The 23,744-nt window shown below is 35.4% G+C and overlaps 1 protein-coding gene across 2 annotated transcripts in view; it reads left to right on the top strand.

The window, feature by feature from the left end:
* The window catches only part of USP8 (ubiquitin specific peptidase 8), a 54,585-nt gene that overhangs the window by 9,790 nt on the left and 21,051 nt on the right, over positions 1 to 23,744 (top strand). For both annotated transcript variants that reach the window (XM_014733838.3, XM_001501923.5), the window contains exons 2-10: positions 2,636 to 2,804; positions 5,743 to 5,887; positions 10,068 to 10,153; positions 11,765 to 11,927; positions 12,862 to 12,904; positions 14,971 to 15,115; positions 19,838 to 20,000; positions 22,466 to 22,610; positions 22,917 to 23,140. In XM_014733838.3, the coding sequence (XP_014589324.2) occupies positions 2,701 to 2,804; positions 5,743 to 5,887; positions 10,068 to 10,153; positions 11,765 to 11,927; positions 12,862 to 12,904; positions 14,971 to 15,115; positions 19,838 to 20,000; positions 22,466 to 22,610; positions 22,917 to 23,140 (1,218 nt within the window). In that variant the 5' untranslated portion in view covers positions 2,636 to 2,700. The remainder of the gene's footprint in view (positions 1 to 2,635; positions 2,805 to 5,742; positions 5,888 to 10,067; positions 10,154 to 11,764; positions 11,928 to 12,861; positions 12,905 to 14,970; positions 15,116 to 19,837; positions 20,001 to 22,465; positions 22,611 to 22,916; positions 23,141 to 23,744) is intronic.

Here is a 23,744-nt window from a genome sequence, read left to right as displayed (position 1 = left end):
TATATTTTGTGTTTGCTTGTTTCACCCATAACTTCCTAACTTTTATATCTGTCCAGGTATTCTTTTCACATTTATATACAATTGCTTATATTTATTCATATTTGCATTGTTATGTAATTGCTTTCTTTAAAAATTTTTAATGAAATAAGTACATTACATATATTTTTTTAGTGCTATAAAACATGATAATAAAATGATCACCTGTGATCACCTGTGAAGGTACCACCCAACTTGAGAAATAAAACCTTATTGATACCCCTGAAGCTATTTGTGTGTGCCTCCCTGATTACATCTTCTGCCTCCCCAGAAATAGAATTTATGTTTATTTCCTGTCTGTCTTTATAGGTTTACCTAATTTGTATTCTTAAGCAATATACTGTTCAATTTAATTTGTTTTTAAACTTTGTACAAATGGTGTCATGTTATATGTATCTGTGCTTTTTCACTCAACATTGGGGTATAGGCAGGAGGTGAGGAGGTGGTGGGTGTGGGAGGGTAGGGTATGTTCTTTGGTTAAATTGTTTATTCTGGGAGGTCAGGGACCATGTCTCATCTACCCTTTGTATCTTTAACATGTAACATGGTGTTTTTTGCAAGGTGACGTTCAAAGGATACTGTTGATCCAAGGGATCCCTATCATGCTCTTTCCTTAAGGCATTCTCTTAGCTGGTTTGGTGATGAATTGTTGATGAATTAGATACCTAAGTAGGAGGACATATTTAAGGTTAGTTGATCCATTTGAGAGTGATGGTGTGGTCCAGAGGCTTTTCTCCCCTGTCACTAGCTTTAGACACAAAATGCAGAGTGGAAGGAACAGTGTAGAAAATGTTCATATATGAGATCATTGTTTCTAAATGCATAGGTCTGAAACTACTCATTAAAGTATTTGGTTAAACATATGTTTATAGATACATACGGAGCAAGTAATGATGGAAAAAACCCAAAATTATAAAAATGTGACTTTCGGAGAAAAAATAGTTTGGTTTGGTGACTAAGACAGTGGATTAAAGGCCCAAGGTTAGAAGGAGTGAGTATCAAGAAATCACGGAGTATTAGTATTTAATATAAAACGTGACTAGAATCAAAGCAAATTGGAGTGCTTTTAGAGTTTCATATAGGTGAACAGGAGCCTTTTTCCCCCTAAAGTTGTACCTTACTCAGGTTTTTAGGATTAGATGTTCATTGATGTCCATTCATTTAATAATAGTGAACTGATATAATGAAGAACATTAAGATAGGGGAAAAAAGTGATAGGAAAAAAGTTGTAATCTCTTAAAAGTATTGATGTAGATTTATTTGAATTGTGGTTAGTTCTTCACAGCTGCAGATCTTGTATAAATTTAATTGGGTTCCTGAAATTTTTGTTTGGTGACACTTTATCATCTTTCAAGACTCCCCATTTGATGTGTTCCCCTGATCTGCACCATCTACGCGGATCTCTATACATGTATACGTACATAACCACTGAATTGGTATGTACCTAGCCTTTCTTCCTCTTCATTTTGTTTACTGCCTCCTCCATCTTCCTAGTCAGAATTTACCAGAGCAGATGAGCAAACAAAGAATGTCAGGAAACATCAAAGACCTTTTCAGGGTAAACCAAAATACTTAGATGTGTTCTACCAGAAACATGATCTTGTGTTCCCAGCTCCATATAAAGTGGCCCTTCCTACCCCCACCCCCACTTGTTTCCTTTTATAAACTGACAGCATCAGTGAGAAAGAGAAATATTTCTACATGAAACTTCCTTCTGTTTGTGATCTATACATTAATGCAGATTTAACAGAAGGAAAATATAAAAGCTCTTTCTACTCTGTTGCTTTGACAGGAAAAATTCCTAATATAGTCATGCACCGCATAACAGCATTTCAGTCAACAATGGACCACATAAATGATAGTGGTCCCATAATATTAGTACCACATAGCCTACATGTATATTAGACTATACCATCTAGGTTTGTGAAAGTGCACTCTATGATGTTCACACAACAGTGAAATTGCCTAATGATGTATTTCTCAGAATGTATCCTCATCGTTAAGTGACACATGACTGTACTTAAGGTAAAATGATACAAACAGTAATTCATTCAGTTAATGAAAATTTGAAAAAAAATCGTTTATTGATGCCCTGTATGTCTTGAACTCCCAAAATAAATGTTCAAGATAACTTATAATTAACTCTGTTAGAGGGAGAAAGTCAAATACAGTATGATCTCACTCACAAATAGAAGATAACAACAACAACAAACAAATACATAGAGACAGAGATTGGGTTGCTAGTTACCAGAGGGGAAGGAGGGAGGGCAGAAAGGGTGATTAGGCACATGTGTATGGTGATAGATGGTAATTAAGTCTTTGGGGGTGAGCATGATATAATCTACACTGAAATCAAAATATAATGATGTACACCTGAAATTTATATAATGTTATAGACCAGTGTTATCTCAGTTTAAAAAAAGGCGCAGCAAATAAAATAAAAAAATAAAATTACAGCAAATTAATTTGGTTAATGAGAAAAAAACATTAACTCTGTTAGCAAAGGATACAGTTTAGGAGTTTTCTTTTTTTAACTGCTCACTTGTTTCATTGTTAATGAGGAAAACTAGTGGGGTTATTTGCGTTCATTTTATTTCAGAAAAGAACTACTTTTAATGAAGTACACCATCCATTGTGAAAGTGGAAGAGTAAAGATTATTCATCATGCCTGCCGTGGCTTCAGTTCCTAAAGAACTCTACCTCAGTTCCTCATTAAAAGACCTCAATAAGAAGACAGAAGTTAAACCAGAGAAAATAAGCACTAAGAGGTGTGTGTCCTTTGCTAGTTTGCCTGAGTCATATATTAATTTTTAGTTCATTTCCATACTAAATGAGTTAGCTGAGTAGTTAATTTAAAGTTTATTTGAAAAGTGATGTCATCACCTGAATAAACTGAGACCTCCTTTAGAGAAGTTCTTAACTTTATCTTGGCAGAATACATACATATACTCTGCTAATACGCATATTATCTGGTCTCTGGACAATATGCCAGATCAGAAGTTTAAGAGGTAAAGACTACAAGGGTCTAAAAACTCATTCAACCACAATTAATGTCTTTTCATAAAACAGTATAAAAATACTTCTTAACTAAAGATCATTTTTATCTTTGTATATTTCACATATAAGATGTGGTCCTAGCATAGTCTTTCTTTGAGTAAAAGAGTCGAGATATGTATTTTTTATCCAAAATTCAGCAAAGTATTAATTTGTACCAGTTTGACATGAACTTTTAACCTAATGATTTATTGTATGTATTTTTATTTTTGAGGGCCTATAGTCTATCTACCTGCTGAGGTAGAAGCTGGAGATAATACCTTCCTGGTAATGATTACAAAATCTGTCCTGAGATAAAATATAATAGCAATGGAGAGGTCCAACTATTTTAATATTTATGGAAGTAATTTTGCTAAAAATGGGATATCATTAAAACTGTTAACTTGATGATAGTTTTATCTCTGTTGAGGGTCACGAGGCAGTAGGGGAACTTTTTCTCTGAATTTATTTTGACCAAGAAAGGAGAAGATTTGGAGATAGATAAATAGCTACTTTATTATAGAGTTGAAAATAAGAGTTTCAAAAGGAAAGGTGGGTCTAGCCAGCCATATACCCCAGACTTGGGGCAAGACGATTTTAGAAATCAGGTGGAAAATAGGTGTTCCATGGCTGGAGATAAATAGTATTGGAGGCTTCAAAAAAAATGATTTGGGGCCAGCCCTGTGGACTGGTAGTTGAATTTGGCGTGCCCCTCTTCGGTGGCCTGGGTTCATGGGTTCAGAGCCTGGGCACGCAGACTTAACACCACGCGTCAGCCATGCTGTGGCAGCAACCCACATACAAGGTAGAGGAAGATTGACACAGATGTTAGCTCAGGGCTAATCTTCCTCAAGCAAAAAAAGAGGAAGATTGGCAACAGATGTTAGCTCAGGTTGAATGTTCCTCAGCAAGAAAAAAGTGATGTATATGTATGATTCCAAATGAACCTTTGAAGAGGCATCTAAAGAAACCTGTGATTGCACAGGGACATCTTTGTGAGTCATTTTCTAAAGGAAATAAACTGAAGATGGGAAGAAAACAGAATATCAAGGATGAAGATGAGAGTAGTAGGAACTTTAAAGAAGGTCAGGAAAGAAAATCCCAGAATGAACTGATGTTTGTAAACATTACTAAGGACAAAATGGACTTTTTAAAAAGAGATCTTTTGGGGAGCAGGAAGAATAAGAGAGGATTGGCCTGCTTCCTGAGCTAAGTTGGTAATGTTGATGGGGTGATGGAGAAAGCACAGCTCTATTTGATTCCTCTTGAATGATTTTCAAATAGGAAACAATGGGAAAAATAAAGCTACCTTGAGGCTTTCTCAGAGAGCTTCATTGAATCGTAAGACAGATCAGTCCACTCTAGCAATGTCTGATTTAGCTCTAGGGCTACCCTGATCCCATAGGAAGTGGTATGTCAGAGGACTTCCTAAATATAGCACCACAAACTTGTGTTCTTGCTATCTCACAGCACTGTTCTAGAGAATGTTAGAATCCTTTAGGATGTTTAGCTGCTTCACTGAACTCTTTGTGGCACTGCAGCTATCTCAGCTTGATCTGCTACATATAGGCCCATAAGATGTACATGCATTAGAGTGAAAGAAATTTGGAGAAAACCCAAGGACTGTTGCACCCACTCCCAACTCTTCTAGAGAATCTCCTGACTAGCTTTCGTTTGATTTATCTCTGTCTTAGGACTATGATGTCATGGTAGGCAGGGAATACACTGAGTGAAATAGTCCTTGTGTAGGACCATCTTTGGTCCTAAATACCACTTTGGTCCTGTGCCTTTGTGTGGTGTTCTAGTTCCTTGGCCTGACCAACTTCATCCTTAATCCATGTCTCAATCTTGGAGCACAGTTAGAAAAATATAGAAAACAAGATGCACTGCTTTGTATAAATAAGTTATTGATAAAGCTTTTTGTATGTAAGCATTGGCACTATAACTTGGTTGCCAGAACTTTAGTCCTAAGTGAATGAATTCCTTTTGCAGAAATGCCTATTTTATTATTTTGCTCTCTAAAGACAGTTAATCAGGAAAATATCCTTAGAATGGACATCGCAGAATCCTCAAATTATTTTACTGAAGTGGAATTTTAAGATGACATAAATTTAGATTAAGATGACATCTTAAATCTCTTTTCCTTCGAGGACCAGTTAATCAGAGTACAGTTCAGCCATTTTGTAGAAAACTTTAACCAAGTAAAAAGATTGAACTCATATCTCTTTCCTATCCCTAGTTTCTTGGCTTTTAGGTGGGGAGAATTTTACATCATGATCAGGAGGGAGTAAGGAGACTTGAGAAGTATTTAACATTAAAATAATAAAGATTTTAGCTTCCCTCCTTTAATATAAATGGTACGCAGTTATGTTCTTTCATCATAGAGCATGGCTATTATATGGATTATATTATCTATTATAGCAAACTTTTAAAACTGGACTCAATGCATTTTGAACAGTTTGGTGGTATATAAGCAGCTATCGTGAAACAAATATTCACTTGTAGCATAAGGGAAATTTTCAGGTTACATCTGAACTTATATGTAACTTTGTGTCAATTCTGAAGTAGTGCAACCTAAATTATGAAATTCATTTTATCAAGATTCTCTGTGGACTTTATACATGACTTTTTTCCCCTGAGATGTTGTGTTTTAATTTTTTCTCTAATTTTAAGTTATGTACAGAGTGCCCTGAAGATCTTCAAGACAGCAGAAGAAAGCAGATTAGATCGTGATGAGGAAAAGGCCTATGTACTGTATATGAAATATGTGACTGTTTATAATCTTATCAAAAAAAGGCCTGATTTCAAGCAACAGCAGGTACCTTTTATTTCTGCATTCTTATTTCTTATTTTTGCACAATGGAGCTATTGATCTCCTCTAAAAGTTTTAACTAACACTGAAATTTAGGTCACATTACAGCATCAAGTTCAAAGTCTTATGCAGATAGAAAAAACAGCTAAAGATTTAGTTTCATTATTTGCAAATATATATGTGTGGATACACACACACTATATACACATACTTAATTTGCCTTGGATTAGTACAAGTTTATAGCAACATAAAGACTCACAATTAGTTTTCTGTTATATCGTTGCCAGATCAAGTGGAAGGATTCAGTTTACTCATGCAATAAATAAGAAAAATATGAGTGTGATTATACTTTCTCAAGATTCAAAGTTTAGTCACTTGTTTTCGTGACACTTTTTATATTTGACTGACATTGTAGCCATATTAAAGATCTCTGCAAAATTAATACTGATCACTTCCATTTTTGTTATTATTTTGCTTTTAATCCTTTGAGCCAGTGCCTTCTTCCACTTTGCTGAAGCCATGGGTAAGGAGGGAGGGTGGGGGAGGTGTAAATGAATAAAGAGAACTGATGACTAAGATAAATATTGCTAGAGGAAATGGTTGCATTTCGATTGCATCAGAAATAGGCAAAAGAAGAGCATAGAGACTAGGTTAAAAAGTGGGAAGAATATTGTGTTGGTGGTTCCAGCTTTACTTAGGAATGATCTTGCTACCAGACAATAGTAGCAAAATACTGCCTGTAGATTTCTTACCTGGTAGAGAAGCCATTCTTGAATTAATATTGAGATTTTATTTTGTTCACTGGTGGTAGAATTGGCTTGCCTCATGTAAATTGACTTATAGAACTAAAGAAAGTTTTATTATTCTTTGAAATAACCTTCTTTTTCCCCCAGAGTAGTGTGACTGATATAATTCCTTTTGGTTGTTGATTAAGGGATAACATTAATGTTTTATTTAATAGTGATAAATTGTTGCTAGTGTTTCTTCTCAGCAGCAATGTTACGCTAATAATAGTGACTGGGATTTAGATCTAGCTTTGGAAAGCTGGCCGCTTGCATTTGGAGGCCATCCTCTGTGTCATCCTCCTGTCCACAAATGGCTGGATTGGTCCTGCCCTTGGAATCTTCTTGGGCATACTTATCTGCAGATAGAGACAGAAGCTTGCCCAAGTCAAACAAGTTTTTGCGTGCTCTTCGATGGTTTTTACAGTGTCTGTTAAAGTGGAATTACTTAAAAAGAAGTGTAAAAGTGTTAAGTAAATATTTTTGAAAGATTTGCAAATTTGGATAACAGTGGTGGTTTTGGTGTTTGCTGTTTCGTGTGTTGTGGTAGGGCCAATTTTTTATGTATTTGTTTATTTTTTGCCTTATTTTTGTAAGTTAGTAGTTTTTTCTCTGACAAGATTGAGAGTGTTTTTGTAGCTACCTTTTTTTTTTTTAACTTGAGAAGGCTAGGAGTAAATTTTAATTGATAAGAGATTTTTCCATTTCCACAGAGTATCTATTGCATTTCCAAGGGGAGTATCTAGTTGGCAATGGCAGAAGTTGTTCAGGTTAGGAAGCTCCCTGCAAAGGCTCAGGTAACCCAGGCTGTTCCTCCATCTGCTGCAGTTGTTTAGTTCCTGGTTTTCAGGAAAAGAGACTGTTTTTCATTTGCTCTGTCCAGGTTACTGCATCTGCTTCTGTCTTAGAACTGTTTTTTCATTTCTTTTATTTAGCCCAACCTCTCCAGTGCACTTCAAGTGTGGGAATTTTTAAGTTTACTAACTAATATTCTCTGAGTTTTACCCTTAAAATCAGGTAGGGACAGCATGTGATATCACCAAGTCTTCTTCAGAAACTTGTACGTTTCACCCTTGTTTTCCATGAGGGAGTATTTAAGATTTAGATAAAACTTGTCAATTTAGCAAGCTCACTAGTAGAGGACACATTACGGTTATTGCTTATTGGTTGAAAAAATCAGTTTATGAACATTTTTTTCAGGTTTATCTTAAAAAGATGGGAAGGCAAATATATTGAAAATATTACTGTAGCAAAATCTAGATAAAATTAGAATTATATTTTTAAATCTACATGGCATTCTTGATAATCGCATTACTGGTAAACCTTTTTATTAGGGAAATCATGAAAGTTGTTTGAATTTGTGTGTTCGGGAGTAGGAAACTTCTACTTGGTAAACCAGAGAAGCAAACGTTTTTAGTTGTGTAAGAATTAGATGTTTTTATTTTATTCTGCCAGTTGTTTGTTTTTTTGGAGGATGATTAGCTCTAAGCTAACATCTGCCACCAATCCTCCTCTTTTTGCTGAGGAAGACTGGCCCTGAGCTGACATCCCTGCCCATCTTCCTCTGCTTTATATGTGGGATGCCTGCCATAGCATGACTTGACAAGCGGTGCATAAGTCTGCACCCAGGATCTGGAGCGGTCAACCCTGGGCCGCCGAAGCGGAAGGTGTGAACTTAACCGCTGTGCCACTGGGCTGGCCCCCTTATTCTGCCAATTGTTAATACTATGGAACATTTGAAAGTACTTATACAGTTGTGCACAACATAACGACATTTCAGTCAACAGTGGACCGCGAATACCACAGTGGTCCCATCAGATTAGTACCAAATATAGCCTAGGTGTGTATTAAGCTCTGACACCTAGGTTTGTGTAAGTTCGATCTGTGATGTTCGCACAATGACAAAATCACCTAAAGATGCATTTCTCAGAATGTATCCCCATCGTTAGGCAACAACGTGACTGTACTACTTTAACTGTGCTCCTTTAAGTGCACAGAGAGATAATTATTGACAAGAAGCCTCACTAATATTAGAGAGTCTTGTGGGAGTTGGTAACAGGCATGCCCAAACACAAACAGTTTTTTCAGCATTTAAACAGAGTTAAGCTGGGCTTACAGGCTAGCTTCTTAATGAGTTTGTATCAGAAAATTAATAAAACAAGTCATAGTATTTTTTATTTTTACTTTGTATTTTGTTTTTATCAGAAATCTTACAGTAATGATTAGATACTGTTTTCTGTTAAAAAAAGTATTGCATCAGTAGTCAGGACATTGTGGTAACTGAAGTAATTATAGTTTCCACTGTGATTTTCAGTTGACACAACACCAAACAAACCATATGCTTTTATTGAAATCACATAGTGAAGGGCCCTTTTGATTTATTTAGTCTTTAATCTAGAAGAATAAACTCAACCAAAACATGATCTACTTTTAGGCTAGATAGATAGACATGTTAGCTGTTACCAACAGATTTATTCCACCAGCTCTTGGTGACTGCTTCTCAGAGAGCCAAAGATGGATATTTCTGGCCCACCAGCCTTTCTTTTTATAAACTTTGATTACTGTTCGATCATTTGTGATGAACTGTGCTAGTAGTCTCTGTTTGCAAAATCATACGGGCAAGTTGTGGCAAATTAGATCTAGTAATTAGCTGAGTCAAAATATACTACTGTTATGTCAAATCAACCTTGACTTGAAAATGTCTCTGATTGCAGTATCTAAGTGACCTTTCAGAGAAGTGAGGTTTTCTTTAACTTTGTTATGCTTGTTAGTAAATTATGTGCCAAACCTTTTGTGTTTTTTTAAAAGTAGATTATGTTATTCATGATTTATTTTCTATCATTTGATTTTTAGTTACTCAACATTTCCTCAAGTGTAAAACTTGTTCTATGTCAAAAGTGTTTTGACTCCAGTTGGGAGGTAGGTAGTACTGTAAAATAAAGGTGGAAGCAAAAGCATCTCAGTTTGAAACAAGTAGAACAAATCCCATGCTGTAGATTGGGACACAGTTTGCTTTATGGCTTCTGAGACTGGAGAAGAAAACTAGGGTAACATATTTATAATAGGAAAATATATTTTGTTCCTGAAAGCTTTGCTTTTTGGCACTCTTATCAAAAACAATAAGAGTAGTAGTTACATGTCTTAAAGGTGCCTTACAAATAATTTAAGTTGTTACCTACTGAATTTTTTTAGCATACTAATGGTATGAAGAGATACTTCTGAAACATTTGGAGAATAGTTGTGCATTTATGTAGATTAAAGTTTAAAAAATACTTCACATTCAGTCACAACAGTGTTTTCATCTAAACTTTGCTTTACATGAGCACCATGATTTTAATGTTAGAATTAGTGCTGTGTACAATGGCCAGTACTAACAGTATGGGATGGTTTTTCTATAATTTTAGGAGTACTTTCACTCGATACTTGGACCCACAAACATCAAAAAAGCTATTGAAGAAGCCGAAAGACTCTCCGAAAGCCTTAAACTCAGGTACAGACAATATAATGCAGTCTTTAACAGAATGTACATTTAGAAGATAAAAATAATATTTAGAATTTGTCCATTATATCTGACCTTGTATATAAATCCCAATTCCTAGAGATAAGTCTTATGTTAACTGGGACACAAAAATTAAAATCTTTTGCTGTATCACCTATATTATGTTCTATATTAATATTCTTTACTGAAATTTTTAAATGTTTAGAATGATAGATTGTTAAATTAAGCATTGGTACATTAGATCAGCGCTCAGGTCCAGTTTTTTCTAAGTTTCTGACAGGTTTCTTCAGAAAAGTATAATTCCTCATATGCCTGGTGTTATAATGTGCTACTGGACACTGGTCTTACTGGAAGGAAGTATTTACTGTTAGTTTTGATCTGCCCTGTTGCAGAAGTTATATATGTTTTTTTAAAAAAATCTAACTCTAGTATTTGCCGTGACTGGCTTACCAGGCTTATAAAATAAATAGAAATTAACAGTAGGTTTCAATTTTCAGTCATTAGCCATTCTTGAAATAATAGAATTAAAAAGGAAACTATTTTTAGTTCAGTATTTTTTCTTAATGGTTTATCATACTTGGATCAATTAACTATTATAGTTATACACATCATAGCCTTTACTTAGAAATTATCTTTTTCAACTAATGTATTCCCTTCATCTTTTCCAGAAATTACTAATCTTGGTGCTGGAATATATTAAGAAGGATGAAATATGTTAAGAAGGATGATATCATTTAGAATCACTATTCTCTTCCTCCTTTAGCTAGTTAATCAACTAAGTAGAATAGAATTTCACCTAATCTTTGGGTTACCTATTATTAACTGTTTTCTTTTTGGATTTGCCTAGTTTTTTCCCTAATCATCCTACTACCAACAACAATCATGTTTTTTATTCTTCTGTCTTGGATTTTTGGGTCCCTTTTCTCCCTTATTTGTTGTCTGTACTTTTTTAATATTTTGAACCACTTTATAAGTGAATGAGGCTTTAGAGTTAATTTTAGGATTTTAGGATTATAAATCCTTTGAAAAGGAAATTGCAGCAGATCTGAATCATTAAAAAGCTGAAATTAGTAGGAGGGAAAAACCAAAAAGCATTAAACTTCAACCTGACAGCATCAAGTTTCTTTTTGAGATTTTGGGGCCATTTAAAATAAATCTACAGAGGGCAGATTTACTTGTTGCAGTTTGTAACAGGAACACTGGCAGAGTCAGATTTCAGTTTGAGGGAGGAAGTATGCAGCCATAAGATACCCCAAGGTGGGGGCCGGCCCGGTGGCGCAGCAGTTGGGTTCACGCATTCTGATTCTTGGCGGCCCTGGGTTCACTGGTTTGGATCCCAGGTGCGGACATGGCACCACTTGGCAAAAGCCATGCTGTGGTAGGCATCCCACATATAAAGTAGAGGAAGATGGGCATGGATGTTGGCTCGGGGCCAGTCCTCCTCAGCAAAAAGAGGAGGATTGGCAGCAGTTGGCTCAGGACTAATCTTCCTAAAAAAAAAAAAGATACTCCAAAGCCGGGTACTAATTTTATGAAATTGGAACTCCTTAACTTTGCACGATCATGCCAATAAAAGACATCTTGTCTTCTTTTTTCAACTAGATATGAAGAAGCTGAAGTTCGGAAAAAACTTGAAGAAAAGGAGAGACAGGAGGAAGAGCAGCTGCAGAAACAGAAAAGACAGGAAGCAGGAAGAGAGGACGGTGGCACAACAGCTGAAAGTTCTTTGGAAAATGTATTGGATTCCAAAGACAAAACCCAAAAGGTATTTCATTTTTATTCCCTGAGGTAAAAAGAGTGGTTCTTTTTGTCAGATGATTTGCTTAAGAGTTCACTTCCCACTACAACATTCTTTTAGGCAACATGGGTAAAATTTAATGTGTTTTTATGGGACCACTGTCATGTATGCAGTCCATCATTGACCAAACATGATTAGGCGGCATGTGACTATCTGGTTGCTTCCTCCTTGTGTAATTTAACTTGTTCTTCTGTCTCCCGTATTTCACGTAGGCTGGAAGTTCAACCTAAGAGCTTAATTAGATTCAGGTTCAGTTTTTGGTTTTTGGCAAGAATGCTTCGTAGGTGATACTATGTACTTCATATTGTATCATATTAGGAGGCACATAGTATATGTTTCTTTTCTTTTTTGTTTTTAGTGATAACTAAAATTGATCAATACGTTCAAGTGGGTCCTTGGTTTTCCCATTTATAAAATGAATACCTTACAGAATTATCCTGTGTTGTCTTGATTAGAAAATGCAAATTTGTAAAACTTTGTATTAATTCATTTTCCTTTAATTATGTAATGGAGAACACTGAAGGGAATAGCCAGAATTTTTATCATAAGAAGTACTCTCTGGTTAAATTAAATATTAAATTAAATTAATTAAATATTAAATTTCTGTAACAGTCTGTGCTTTTAAATTATATTTGGCCTTTAACTGAAGAAAGTTGGAGGAAATGTCATATGATCCTGATAGGCTGCTAGTTGTTTTAGCAGCTGTTGACTGTCAGAGTAACCTGGTAAAGCTATTACTGGTAATGCGGTTACTGTTCATATGTATTTTTATAAAATGCCAGTTCTCTGTATACTTCATTTCCTAGGCTTTCTGTTTCAATGAAGTATTAAAGTTGAACTTTTTGTTTCTATGAAAATTTTTGTTCTATTAAAGTCAAAACTTTCTTTTTCTATGAAATAGATAAATGGTGAAAAGAGTGAAAAAAATGAGACCACGGAGAAAGGTAAGTGTAAACAGAAAGAGGGAGTTCTTTTAGGTTATTAGTGAGATCTTCTTTTAATCAGAATAAGCTTCAGGTTTTCCACAGTGAGATTTTTAGCATCACATCTAATCTGTATGTAAGCTTTTATCATTTTTCCTAGCCTGTACAATTATATTGAAAATGTATTATGTTCTGTATTTACATATCATGGGGAATATTTATGGTATATGCAATTGAAAACATCAAAACCACAGTTTGTATTTGTCATTGTTTTGTTTTCGAGATGTAGTTTAGCATAGTGGTTGAGAGCATGGAATCTCAGAAGTCAGAATGCATGGATTTGAATAATGAATGGCTCCTTCTCTGAATTTTCATGTGATCTTGAGCACATTGCTTAACCTCTCTACCTTAATTTCCAAATCTCTAAAGTGAGGATAATATTAGTACCTATTTCATGGAGTTATTGTGAGACTTGAATGAGTTAATATATGTGAAGCTCTTAGAACACATAGTAAACTTTATATAATATTACCTATTATTACTTATGACTCTAGGTTATACACTTAATTATTTAAAAGGCTTTTTCACTCTCCTCAAAAAAATCTAAACCAGTAATTTGGATATTATCCATAGGTGGTTGTGATGCCCTAGTCATAAATATGTGACCTAAACAACAAGACTTAGGCAATGGCCTACATTTTCCTCTCTCAAAAAAGATTTAACTTAAATATTAACTGTACGTAACACTAAAATAAATTCTCTATTTAAAATATTGCCATACAACGATTTAAAAAATAAACTGAGGATAGTAAGGTACCTTCCTAAAAGTTATCAGTTCCTCCTCAGATGAGTTTTTATCGGTATGTATCTCATCCTGCTTAGATCTTAGCCGCCTTAGTGGTTTTTCTCAGCTTGCTTAAAGTATTTTGTTGTCAGAATGATTTTGATGGTTAGACAGGGAAGCAGGATGGTTACCAGCAGCTGGGTATTTTAGCTTAGGAGTTACTGTGACTATGCTCTTCTCATAGCTCACTGCTGAAATAGTTCGTTTCATGTTTAAGTTGTCTTCTAGTGCTTTTTAATCTTTCATTTCAGGTGGTAGAACCTGGAAGAGGACAATAGCAACATAGGGAATATTTATTTGGGCTAAATATTAAAGGGCTAGATAGTAAATATTTTAGGCTTGGAGGGCCCTACGGTCCTTGCTGTTGTCGTGTGAAAGCAGCCGTAGACAATATGTAAACAAATGAGTGTAGCTGTGTTCCACTAAAAACAGGTGGCCATTAATTTGCCAACTCCTGATAATGGAACACAAATAACAAGCTTTTGGCTTGTAACTTTAGGAATACTTGGAAATAGAAGTTTTTCAAATAGTCCCCATTAGAGCCCATCAGAGATTTTTTTTTTGATGAGCAACATTGGCCCTGAGCTTAACATCTATTGCCAATGCTCCTCTTTTTGCTTGAGTAAGATTGTCCCTAACATCTGTGCCAATCTTCCTCTGTTTTGTATGTGGGATGCTGCCACAGCATGGCTTGATGAGCACTGTGTAGGTCTATGCCTGGGATCCGAACCTGCAAACCCTGGGCTTCCCAAGTAGAACATATAAGCTTAACCACTACACCACTGGGCTGGCTCCTCCCATCAGCAACTTTTAAAAAAGAGTTTAGACCCTTTCAAGAATTTTCGAGCCATATGAGCCATAGATATTTCTTCTGGTTGACATTTTTCATATGGCTTAATTTTTTAAAATAGAATAAGAATATTTTCATGAGATACACATATTAATTTCCTTTATTGTATACCAGTAACAACCAATAGCAGATGTAGTTGTAACCTCAATAGCAAGGTTTGGTATTTAAGTCTATAAACAGAGCACTGAAGTAGTTTCTTGATAAGTGTCAAAAACACAAATTATATTTAATGTTAGTTTTAAAAGATAATAAATAGTGTGATGGAATAACAAATATATGAGACCCACTACGCTTCGCTCTTCTAGAAAAAGCTATGCTTGTCCTCTGGTTAGTGATATGCTAGCACACAGAAATGGGTGTTTCTTGTAACTTATATTGTCTCTCGAATCCAAGGAGCAATCACAGCAAAGGAGCTGTACACAATGATGATGGATAAAAACATCAGCTTGATTATAATGGATGCGCGAAAAATGCAGGATTATCAGCATTCGCATATTTCAAATTCTCTCAGTGTTCCTGAAGAAGCCATCAGTCCAGGGTAGGTCATTGTGTATTTAGATAAAATGGTAAACTGGGGACAGTAATAAATGTTACTACTTAGCATCCAAGCTAAATGTGATAAAAGTTGTCTTTTCTTTTCCTGTTGACCTTTTCCTCCTTTGCTGCTTAATGACACACCTTACCCTTTCTCAAGCATACTATAAAGGACATTCCAGTTTGGCTGTTTTCGCCTATTTGTGGCATTTGGAGCCTTATTAGAGAAGAAATGCCTTTCTGTCCTTTGTGTGTCCTGTCTCCCCAGATGTTTGTTGACTAATATCTCCTACTTTTTTGTTTTTACAGATTGGTACTTGAGCTAACATCTGTTACCAATCCTCCTTTTTTTTTTCTTCTCCCCAAATCCCCCCAGTACTTAGTTGTATATTCTAGTTGTAGGTCCTTCTGCTTGTGCTATGTGGGACGTTGCCTCATCATGGCTTGATGAGTGGTGCCATGTCCGCACCTGGGATCCAAAGTGGCAAAACCCTGGGCCACCAAAGCAGAGCATGCGAACTTAACTACTCGGCCACGGGGCCGGCCCCTCTCCTACTATTTTATTTATGAGCTTGTGAAGTGTATGCACCAAATTGATTAAAATAGTGAATTAATTGAATTGTTTTTTATTTTGAGATTCCCCATATGATAGTCTGTGGTGAAAGAGTACGCAGATATGTTTTTGAAGCAGCAGCAGCAGTGTAGCTAAGTGATGAAGAAAGAATATAGACTTTAAAGTCAGGCTATATTCAGATTATAACTGTCTCATTAGCTAAGTTACTTCTAACTAGTGATCTAACCTCTCTCAGCCCATGTTTCCATAAGTAAAATGGGGATAAGAATAGTACCTATCTCAGAGCTTTTGAGATGTTTAAATGAGAAATTTTATGCACACACACACTTAACACAGTGCCTGGTACTAGTAGGGACTTAGTGAAAAAATATATTTTTTCTTTTTTGACAAGAAGGCCTTTAACCTATAAAATAATTTAAACTTACTTGCATAGATGTTTTGTATATTGCAAACTATCATAATCATGTCAGAGCTAAAACTCCAGATCCAGGGCTATTTTCTCTATTTTTGAGGGTTAAATAAATCATGTAACTTCCCTGGGTCTTAGTTTATGGGAGTGGATTAGTTGAAATCGATGGTCCATTCTAGGAATAATTTAAATAGCATTAAAAAAGATAAATTGTTTAAATCGGGAAGTAAAATTTGCAGTCTTTGGCACATTGCAGGTGCTTGATAAATGTTTGACCTGAAGAATAGAGTGCTTTGTAAATAGACTGTTTAAAAGTGGGATTAGAGCACTTAGTTTAGTCAAGTAGGTGTGAGTATATTCCCAGGATTTAAAAAGACAAGGTTATAATTGATCTTCAGGTGGTGTAATCTGTACTATCAGAAAACTGATGTTTTTATTGCATTCAACTAAGTGTTTCCTAAAATGTGAGATTTGGAGTACTATGAAACTCAGGATGAGTTAAGTTTGAAGGTTAAAGAACAATAAATTGCATACCAAAAAAATTATTCCCCTTAAATTTCTGTGTCAGTCCTGAATGAGTTAAAAGAAGTTTCAGTTTGGTACTAGCATTCCTTTTTAATCGTTGCTAATCATTCTTACCACAGAGCAGGCCTCAGAGCTTTCTGTAGGTAACAGTATCTACAGCTAGCTGATGGTGATTACTATAGTTTTTAACCGTTTATTTTAAAATTTTAATACAAAATAGTGTATATACAAAAGCACTCCTATCCTAAGTATTTAGCCCAGTGAATTTTCAACAATTCAATATACTCTTTTAGCTGGTATCTGGACCAAGAAACAGAGCATTTACCATCACTCCAGAAACCCCTTATATGCCCCCTGTCAGTTACTACCCATATCCTGACCCCCTCCCCACAAGGGAAGCACCAACTTCTAAAAGAATAGATTTATTTTTGTCTGTTTTTGTACTTGATATAAGTGGAATCATACAGTCTGTAGTCTTTTATTCCTGGCTTCTTGTACTCGACCTTATGGTTGTGAGGGTCATCTATATTATTTTGTGTAGTTGTAGTTCGTTTATTCTCATTGCTATATGGCGATCTGTTGTGTGACTAAGCATGGTTTACTGATCTATTTTATTTATTTTTTGGATTATCTTTTATTTATTGGACATGATGCTGTTTTTCCATGTATATAGTAATATACATTTTCCTGTTAAAATAGATTTAAGTAAAGGATCACTTTCAATTAAATAATTAAATCAAATTAATAATTAAATTAAAATATTACATAATAGCCAAGGTAGAACAAAGTTGGCACCAGCTTGTGAAGATGACACATGAAAGACTGAAGTTTGGAAATACTGGTTGTTTTTATTGTTTCCCAAAGTGTTTTCTGCAGGCTAATCTTTAGTTTTTTGTTTGGTTTTTTTTTTTTTTTAGATTGGCACCTGAGCTAACATTTGTTACCACTCTTCTTTTTTTTTTTTTTCCTTTCCCTGGAAGCCCCCCAGTACATAGTCATATATTCTAGTTGCGGGTCCCTCTAGTTCTGTCATGTGGGACGCCACTGCAGCATGGCCTGATGAGCGGTGCCATGTCCACTCCCAGGATCCAAACTGGTGAAACACTGGGCCGCCGAAGCAGAGTGCGTGAACTTAAACACTCAGCCTTGGAGCTGGCCCCTAACCTTAAGTTTTTAGACAAAGTATTTAGACAAATAATACCCTAGAGTCAGAAATAGTCCTTAAGAAAATCACATTTCAATTTTTCTCATTCTTTGTTGATCAGGCATCTTTCTGATCTCTATATATTAGGTAAGAATTATTATGAGTTAATATTTTATATTTCTTCTTTTTTCTTTATTTCCTAGAAGATACAGCAACCCATATTATTATACAGGAACAGGATTGTTTTTTGAGAGTTTTTTTGTGTGAGGAAGATTGAGCCAACCTCTGTTGCCAATCTCCCTCTTTTTGCTTGAGGAAGATTGTTGCTGAGCTAACATCTGTGCCAATCTTCCTCTCTTTTATGTGGGATGCTGCCACAACATTGTTGATGAGTGGTGCTAGGTCTGCGCCCAGGATCCAAACCTGTGAACCCCAGGCCATCAAAGTGGAGTGTGCAAACTTAACCACTATGCCACTGGGCCAGCCCCCAAGACTTTTTTCTTTTAAATCATCTAAACCATTTAGTTTTACTTTAAAAGTTTCACCAGTTCTGCCCAGCTTGCCGATATCCTCAGTTAAATATTGAAATGTCTAGGTGCTTTGTTAGGAATACTATGGAGTTCCTTACCTGGAGGAGCAGATCTGTATTATTCATTCAGTAATTCAGCAGATATTTACTGAGCACTTACTATGGGCTGGGTTAGTATGGTTCTTAGTGCTGGGCTAAACCACTGAACAAAAATCCTTGCTTCCTGGAGCTTATATTTTAACAGGACATGGGGTAGGTGAGACAGACAGTAAAACTTAAAATGTATGTCTGCTGTTGATAAGTGCTATGGAGATGGGTGTGTCAAGTGTATATGTTGGGGTGGGTATTAAAATTTTAATACAGGAACGCTTCACAGAGAAGTTATTACAATCATGTACTGCATAACGGCATTTCAGTCAAGGACAGACCACATAAACGATCGTAATCTCATAAGACTAGTACCATATAGCCTGGGTATGTAGTAGGCTGTACCATCTAGGTTTGTGTAAGTACACTCTGTGATGTCACACAATGTTAAGTGAGTCATGACCATACTGAGCAAATCTTGAGGACATAAGGGCAATGAGTGATGAATTTATCTGAGGGAAGGGGCTTCCATACAAGAGGGGACAGCAGGAGCAGAGGCTCTTAGGCAAGAGCATACCTGCATAAACCAGGGAATAACAAGGAAGCCAATGGCTGGAGTAAAGTTGGAGTGGAGTAAGGGGGCAAATAGTGATGCAGATGTCGAGATAATAGGATTTTGGGGGAAGGGCAGTACGCAGTCCCATGATAAGGACTTGAAGAACTTCACCTTTTATGTGAGCAAAAGAGGAAGTGAACAGCAGTGCTTTAGTGTAGAACTGATGTTACTCACAGTTGATGGTATAAGAGGCAGCCCAGCACAGCAGAGCAGCTGAGTGTGGACATGGGCCGGATTGCCTGAGTACGAATTCTGGCTCCAGTTGGCCGCTGTAACCTGGGCAGGTTACTTAACTTCTCTGTGCCTCAGTTTCCCCATCTATAAAACGAGAATAATATTGCCTGCTTTATAGGATTGTTGTAAGGATTCAGTGAGATTCAATGAGAATAAAGCGTTTCGAATAGTACCTTACACATAGTAAATTATATATTTGTTAAAGAAACATTTGGTATTTGGTTAACTATTAATTATCTGGATAGATATAAAAGAACTGAATATATAAACAATGTGACCCAGGTGATCCCCTAGTTGTTTATATTTGGCTGAGACGGGCGCTCAGATGACTTCCTCTATTTTCAGTTTTAGCCCCCTTTTTTTGGTAAATTGAGTCTACCTCTTTTAGTCTCTAATAATTACTAAAATATATTCCAGTATTAGTGATGAAGTTGTTAAAAATTTTAGGCTGTTTAATATCTTTACATATAGTCTGACCTTAGAAAGGAATCTGTCTTAAAGTTTGCTGTAGTGTAATACAGACTGTAGAAAGAAACTCAGTGTCTTATAGTAGTATTTTAGGACCGCTCATCTACTTTTGCCCCAATACAAATGTTAATACATTTCAGAGTCACTGCTAGTCGGATTGAAGCAAACCTCCCAGATGATTCTAAAGACACATGGAAGAAGAGGGGGAATGTGGAGTATGTGGTACTTCTTGACTGGTTTAGTTCTACAAAAGATTTACAACTTGGAACAACTCTACGGAGTCTGAAAGATGCACTTTACAAGGTTAGCAAGTTTCCTTGTTAGTTTACTGTAATTATAAACCTTCTCTGGTTGTTAGAAAGATATATTGGCTAGTTGTTTATCTTAAGGACAAGAAGATCCATCATGCTTGGATTGTAGATTTTTTTATAATTCAGACTTAAAAGACTAGTTTTGTTTTGTTTTTTGTTGAGGAAGATTAGCCGTGAGCTAACATCTGTGCCAGTCTTCCTCCAGTTTGTATGTGGGTTGCCACCACAATATGGCTGATGAGTGGTGTAGGTTTGTGCCCAGGATCTGAACCTGCGAACCCAGGCTGCCAAAGTGGAGCACACTGAACTCACCCAGTAGGCCACAGGGCTGACCCCCTAAAAGACTAGTTTTGAATCACCAAATAACAATTAACTGATCTATATAAAGTAGGATATTAGAATTTTCAGAAATATAAATTGTCTGAAAAAAGTATTATTTTTTGTTTTAAGAATTAGACTAGGAAACATAAAGGCAAAGGAGGACATCACTAAGGAAAAAAAGATGGATAGATTTGATTTCATAAAGAAAAACTTAGATGTGAAAAAATACCGTAACATTAGAAGGCAGAAGACAAACAGAAAAATATTTGCAACAAATATGGCAGTGATTTAGAACACCTAAAATCTGAAGAGCTTTTGCAAATAAATAAGAAAACTACTTCAGATAAAGTGATAAATTAAATAGTGGACAGAAGTAGATCTGAACAGAAGAGGAAATGCAAGTGACAGAAACATAAAGTGCTCAACTTTACCAGGAATCAGAGAAATGCAAATTAAGACAATAAATGCCATTTTCACTGATCAAATTAACAAAGAGAAAAAATAATACTTGGTTAGTTTGTTAAATTGTTAAACAGTGATAGCACTGAATGCTCGTGAGCGTGTGATAAGAATAAAACTCAGTTCTGCTAGTAGGAGGGCCAAATTGTTAGAGCCTTGCCTTCCCGGAGGGCAGTCTTAAAGGCCTTAAAACAATTCATGCCTTAAAATAGGGAATCCAGAGATATACCCAAAGTATAGGTCAATATGTGAAACTGCCAATATTCAACTAGTTTTGACCTACGAGAGTGGCCATTTCATGAAGTTCAGCCTAAGATATATGAAAGTTTAGTGTGTGATAAAGATGACATAAGAAGTCAGTGAGGAAAAGATGGATTGAAATGAATGGTTTGGGGACAGCTGGCTAGCCAGTAAGTAAAAGAAGGTGGATCCCTACCTTATTTCCTAGACCACACTAGACTCCAAATGAGTCAAAGATATAAATATGTTGATTGAAACAATGAACTATTAGGAAGAAGCCTTGGTAGATATTTTTATTATGCTGATCCTAAACCAAGATGCCGTAAAGAAAGATCGATGTATTTGTGCTAAAAATACCGTAAATAATGTAAAAATCAATCAGGAAAAATATTTGTAACATAGATGATAAAGACCTCTTTTCCCTAATACTCAGAGTACATTCACTGTTTATTAAGAAAATAGCAGTTTGTTTTCAGGCATAAGAAACATAGAAAAAATGGGCAAGGATGAGATTAGTTAAGTCATGGAGTATAAATGGTTAGTAAACATAAAAAGATGTTCAACTTCGCTAATAAATGCCAATTAAAAGAATATACCATTTTATGTCCACCAGTTTGGTAAAAGTTATGAAGATTTATAACGGGCATTCTCCTACACTGTTGGTAAGTGTACAGATTGGTATTGTCTTTTTGAAGGGCGATTTGGCAACTTCTACCAGACTTTCAAATCAGCAGTTCTACTCCTAGGAAATTATCCTACACAAACACCCAAATATGTTTTTTTAAAGGTCATTTCAAGGATTAGCAATAAATGCCTTAAAATGTTCATGTGCCTTGGCTCAGCAACTCCACTTCTGGGAATTTTCCCTAATGGAGTTGACTGAGTGTGTGCATGTCTAAGGAACTTCAGTGTTTATCTCATCATTGTTTATAATTAGGGGGAAAAATAACCATAAGTGTTCAATTGATTCAATTTTGGTGTGTGTGTGTATAAACTAGAATATTATCTGGTCATTGCAAATGATGACATAGCTCTCTATTAGTGAAAGATATTCATATAAGAGAAAAGCAGCATCATGAAAGTTTCATAGTCTTGTAAAAGTAAAATTTAGGAAGTATGTATCTACATAGAAAACTAGAAGAATAAACTCTAAAATGTTAAAGTGGTATGTCTGGATGGTAGAGTTGTGGATGATTTTTATTGTATGTTAACGTATGTTGTTATTTTTCTCCTAAGATCACTTGTATGATTTTTAAAATCTGATCTATCCATTTGTTTCATTTAATGCTGAATTTTGAATTAGGCTCTCATTTTTTTTTTACCATTTAGAAGATGAATCTTGTCTTCAAGGGAGCAATCTTAAAATTCAGGTTTGTTGTGTTTTTAGCTGTCATGAGATTGCTGCCATGTCAAAATTACTATTTCCTTATTTTATAGTGGGAAAGTAAAACTGTCCTGCGTAATGAGCCTTTGGTTTTAGAAGGAGGCTATGAAAACTGGCTCCTTTGTTATCCCCAGTACACAACAAATGCTAAAGTCACTCCACCCCCACGAGGCAAGAATGAAGAGGTGTCTATCTCATGTATGTATGTGAAATTTTTATTTAAAATTACTTTGGTAAAATAAACTTTAAAAGAAATTATTTATGTGCTTGGGGTAATATTCTTGGTTGTGTGTGCATTTGTCCTAGTAGACAGCAGTTTGTTTTCAGGCATAAAAACACAAGATGTCCACAGCCTGGAAATTAATGTTTAGTTCCTTAAGATTTTGTGCTTGTCACTTCATTTGGTTTGCATTTAACTATCACATATAATGTGCATGATATATGTAAGTACTGTTTATGAGGTTTGCTGTTCTTTCAAAAATACTATTCTTTTGGGGATTTTAGTGGATTTTACTTATCCCTCACTGGAAGAATCAGTTCCTTCTAAACCTACTGCCCAGATGCCACCTCCTCCTGTAGAAGTAGATGAGAATATAGAATTGATAAATGAACAAGATGAAAGAATGGGACCACTGAATGTATCAACTCCAGTTGAACCACTTGCTGCTTCTAAATCTGATGTTTCATCCATAATTCAGCCAGTGCCTATTGTAAAAAACGTTCCACAGGTATGTTCTTGATTTTCTTTTAACTTTTTTCTCTCTTTTCTTTTAATGTTATATTAAATATATAGTATAGAAATTAAGTTTTATATATAACCTTTAATATTTTAGAAAGAAAAATATCAATGAGAAGAATCTATATGTTTTGGTAACTTTTTTGCTATAAAACTTTATTATAATTCAGTCCTATTGCCACAGCAGTGTTAGAATAGATAGCAAAGGATTTCAAACCCAGCTGGCAGTCCACACCAATAAAAGATTGTATTACCACTGTAGACTTGAACAACACTTTCAGATTTTTTTGGACTGTAATTTAACCATGGACTGTAATTTAACCAATAGTATTTTTCCAAATAGTTTGGCTTATAGATGATAAATATGTGATGTTAGCATTTTGGTTTTGAAATAATACTTTAGTTTCATTTCCTTAGAATTTGACACATAAATAACAGGCATGTTTTAACAATAGTTATTTAATAGATTTTAAATAACTAAGGTGTTACAGTAAAAAATTGCAGCTTTTTCCTCTTCATTAGATTTTATTTAAAAGAAGGTTACCTACATTCTCCCCTATGCGTTTTTCAATAAGATTATTTTAGCATTTATTTTT

The sequence above is a fragment of the Equus caballus genome, chromosome 1 (assembly GCF_041296265.1).
Source record: "Equus caballus isolate H_3958 breed thoroughbred chromosome 1, TB-T2T, whole genome shotgun sequence".
Taxonomy (NCBI): domain Eukaryota; kingdom Metazoa; phylum Chordata; class Mammalia; order Perissodactyla; family Equidae; genus Equus; species Equus caballus.
This window is presented reverse-complemented; position numbering and strand designations above follow the sequence as displayed.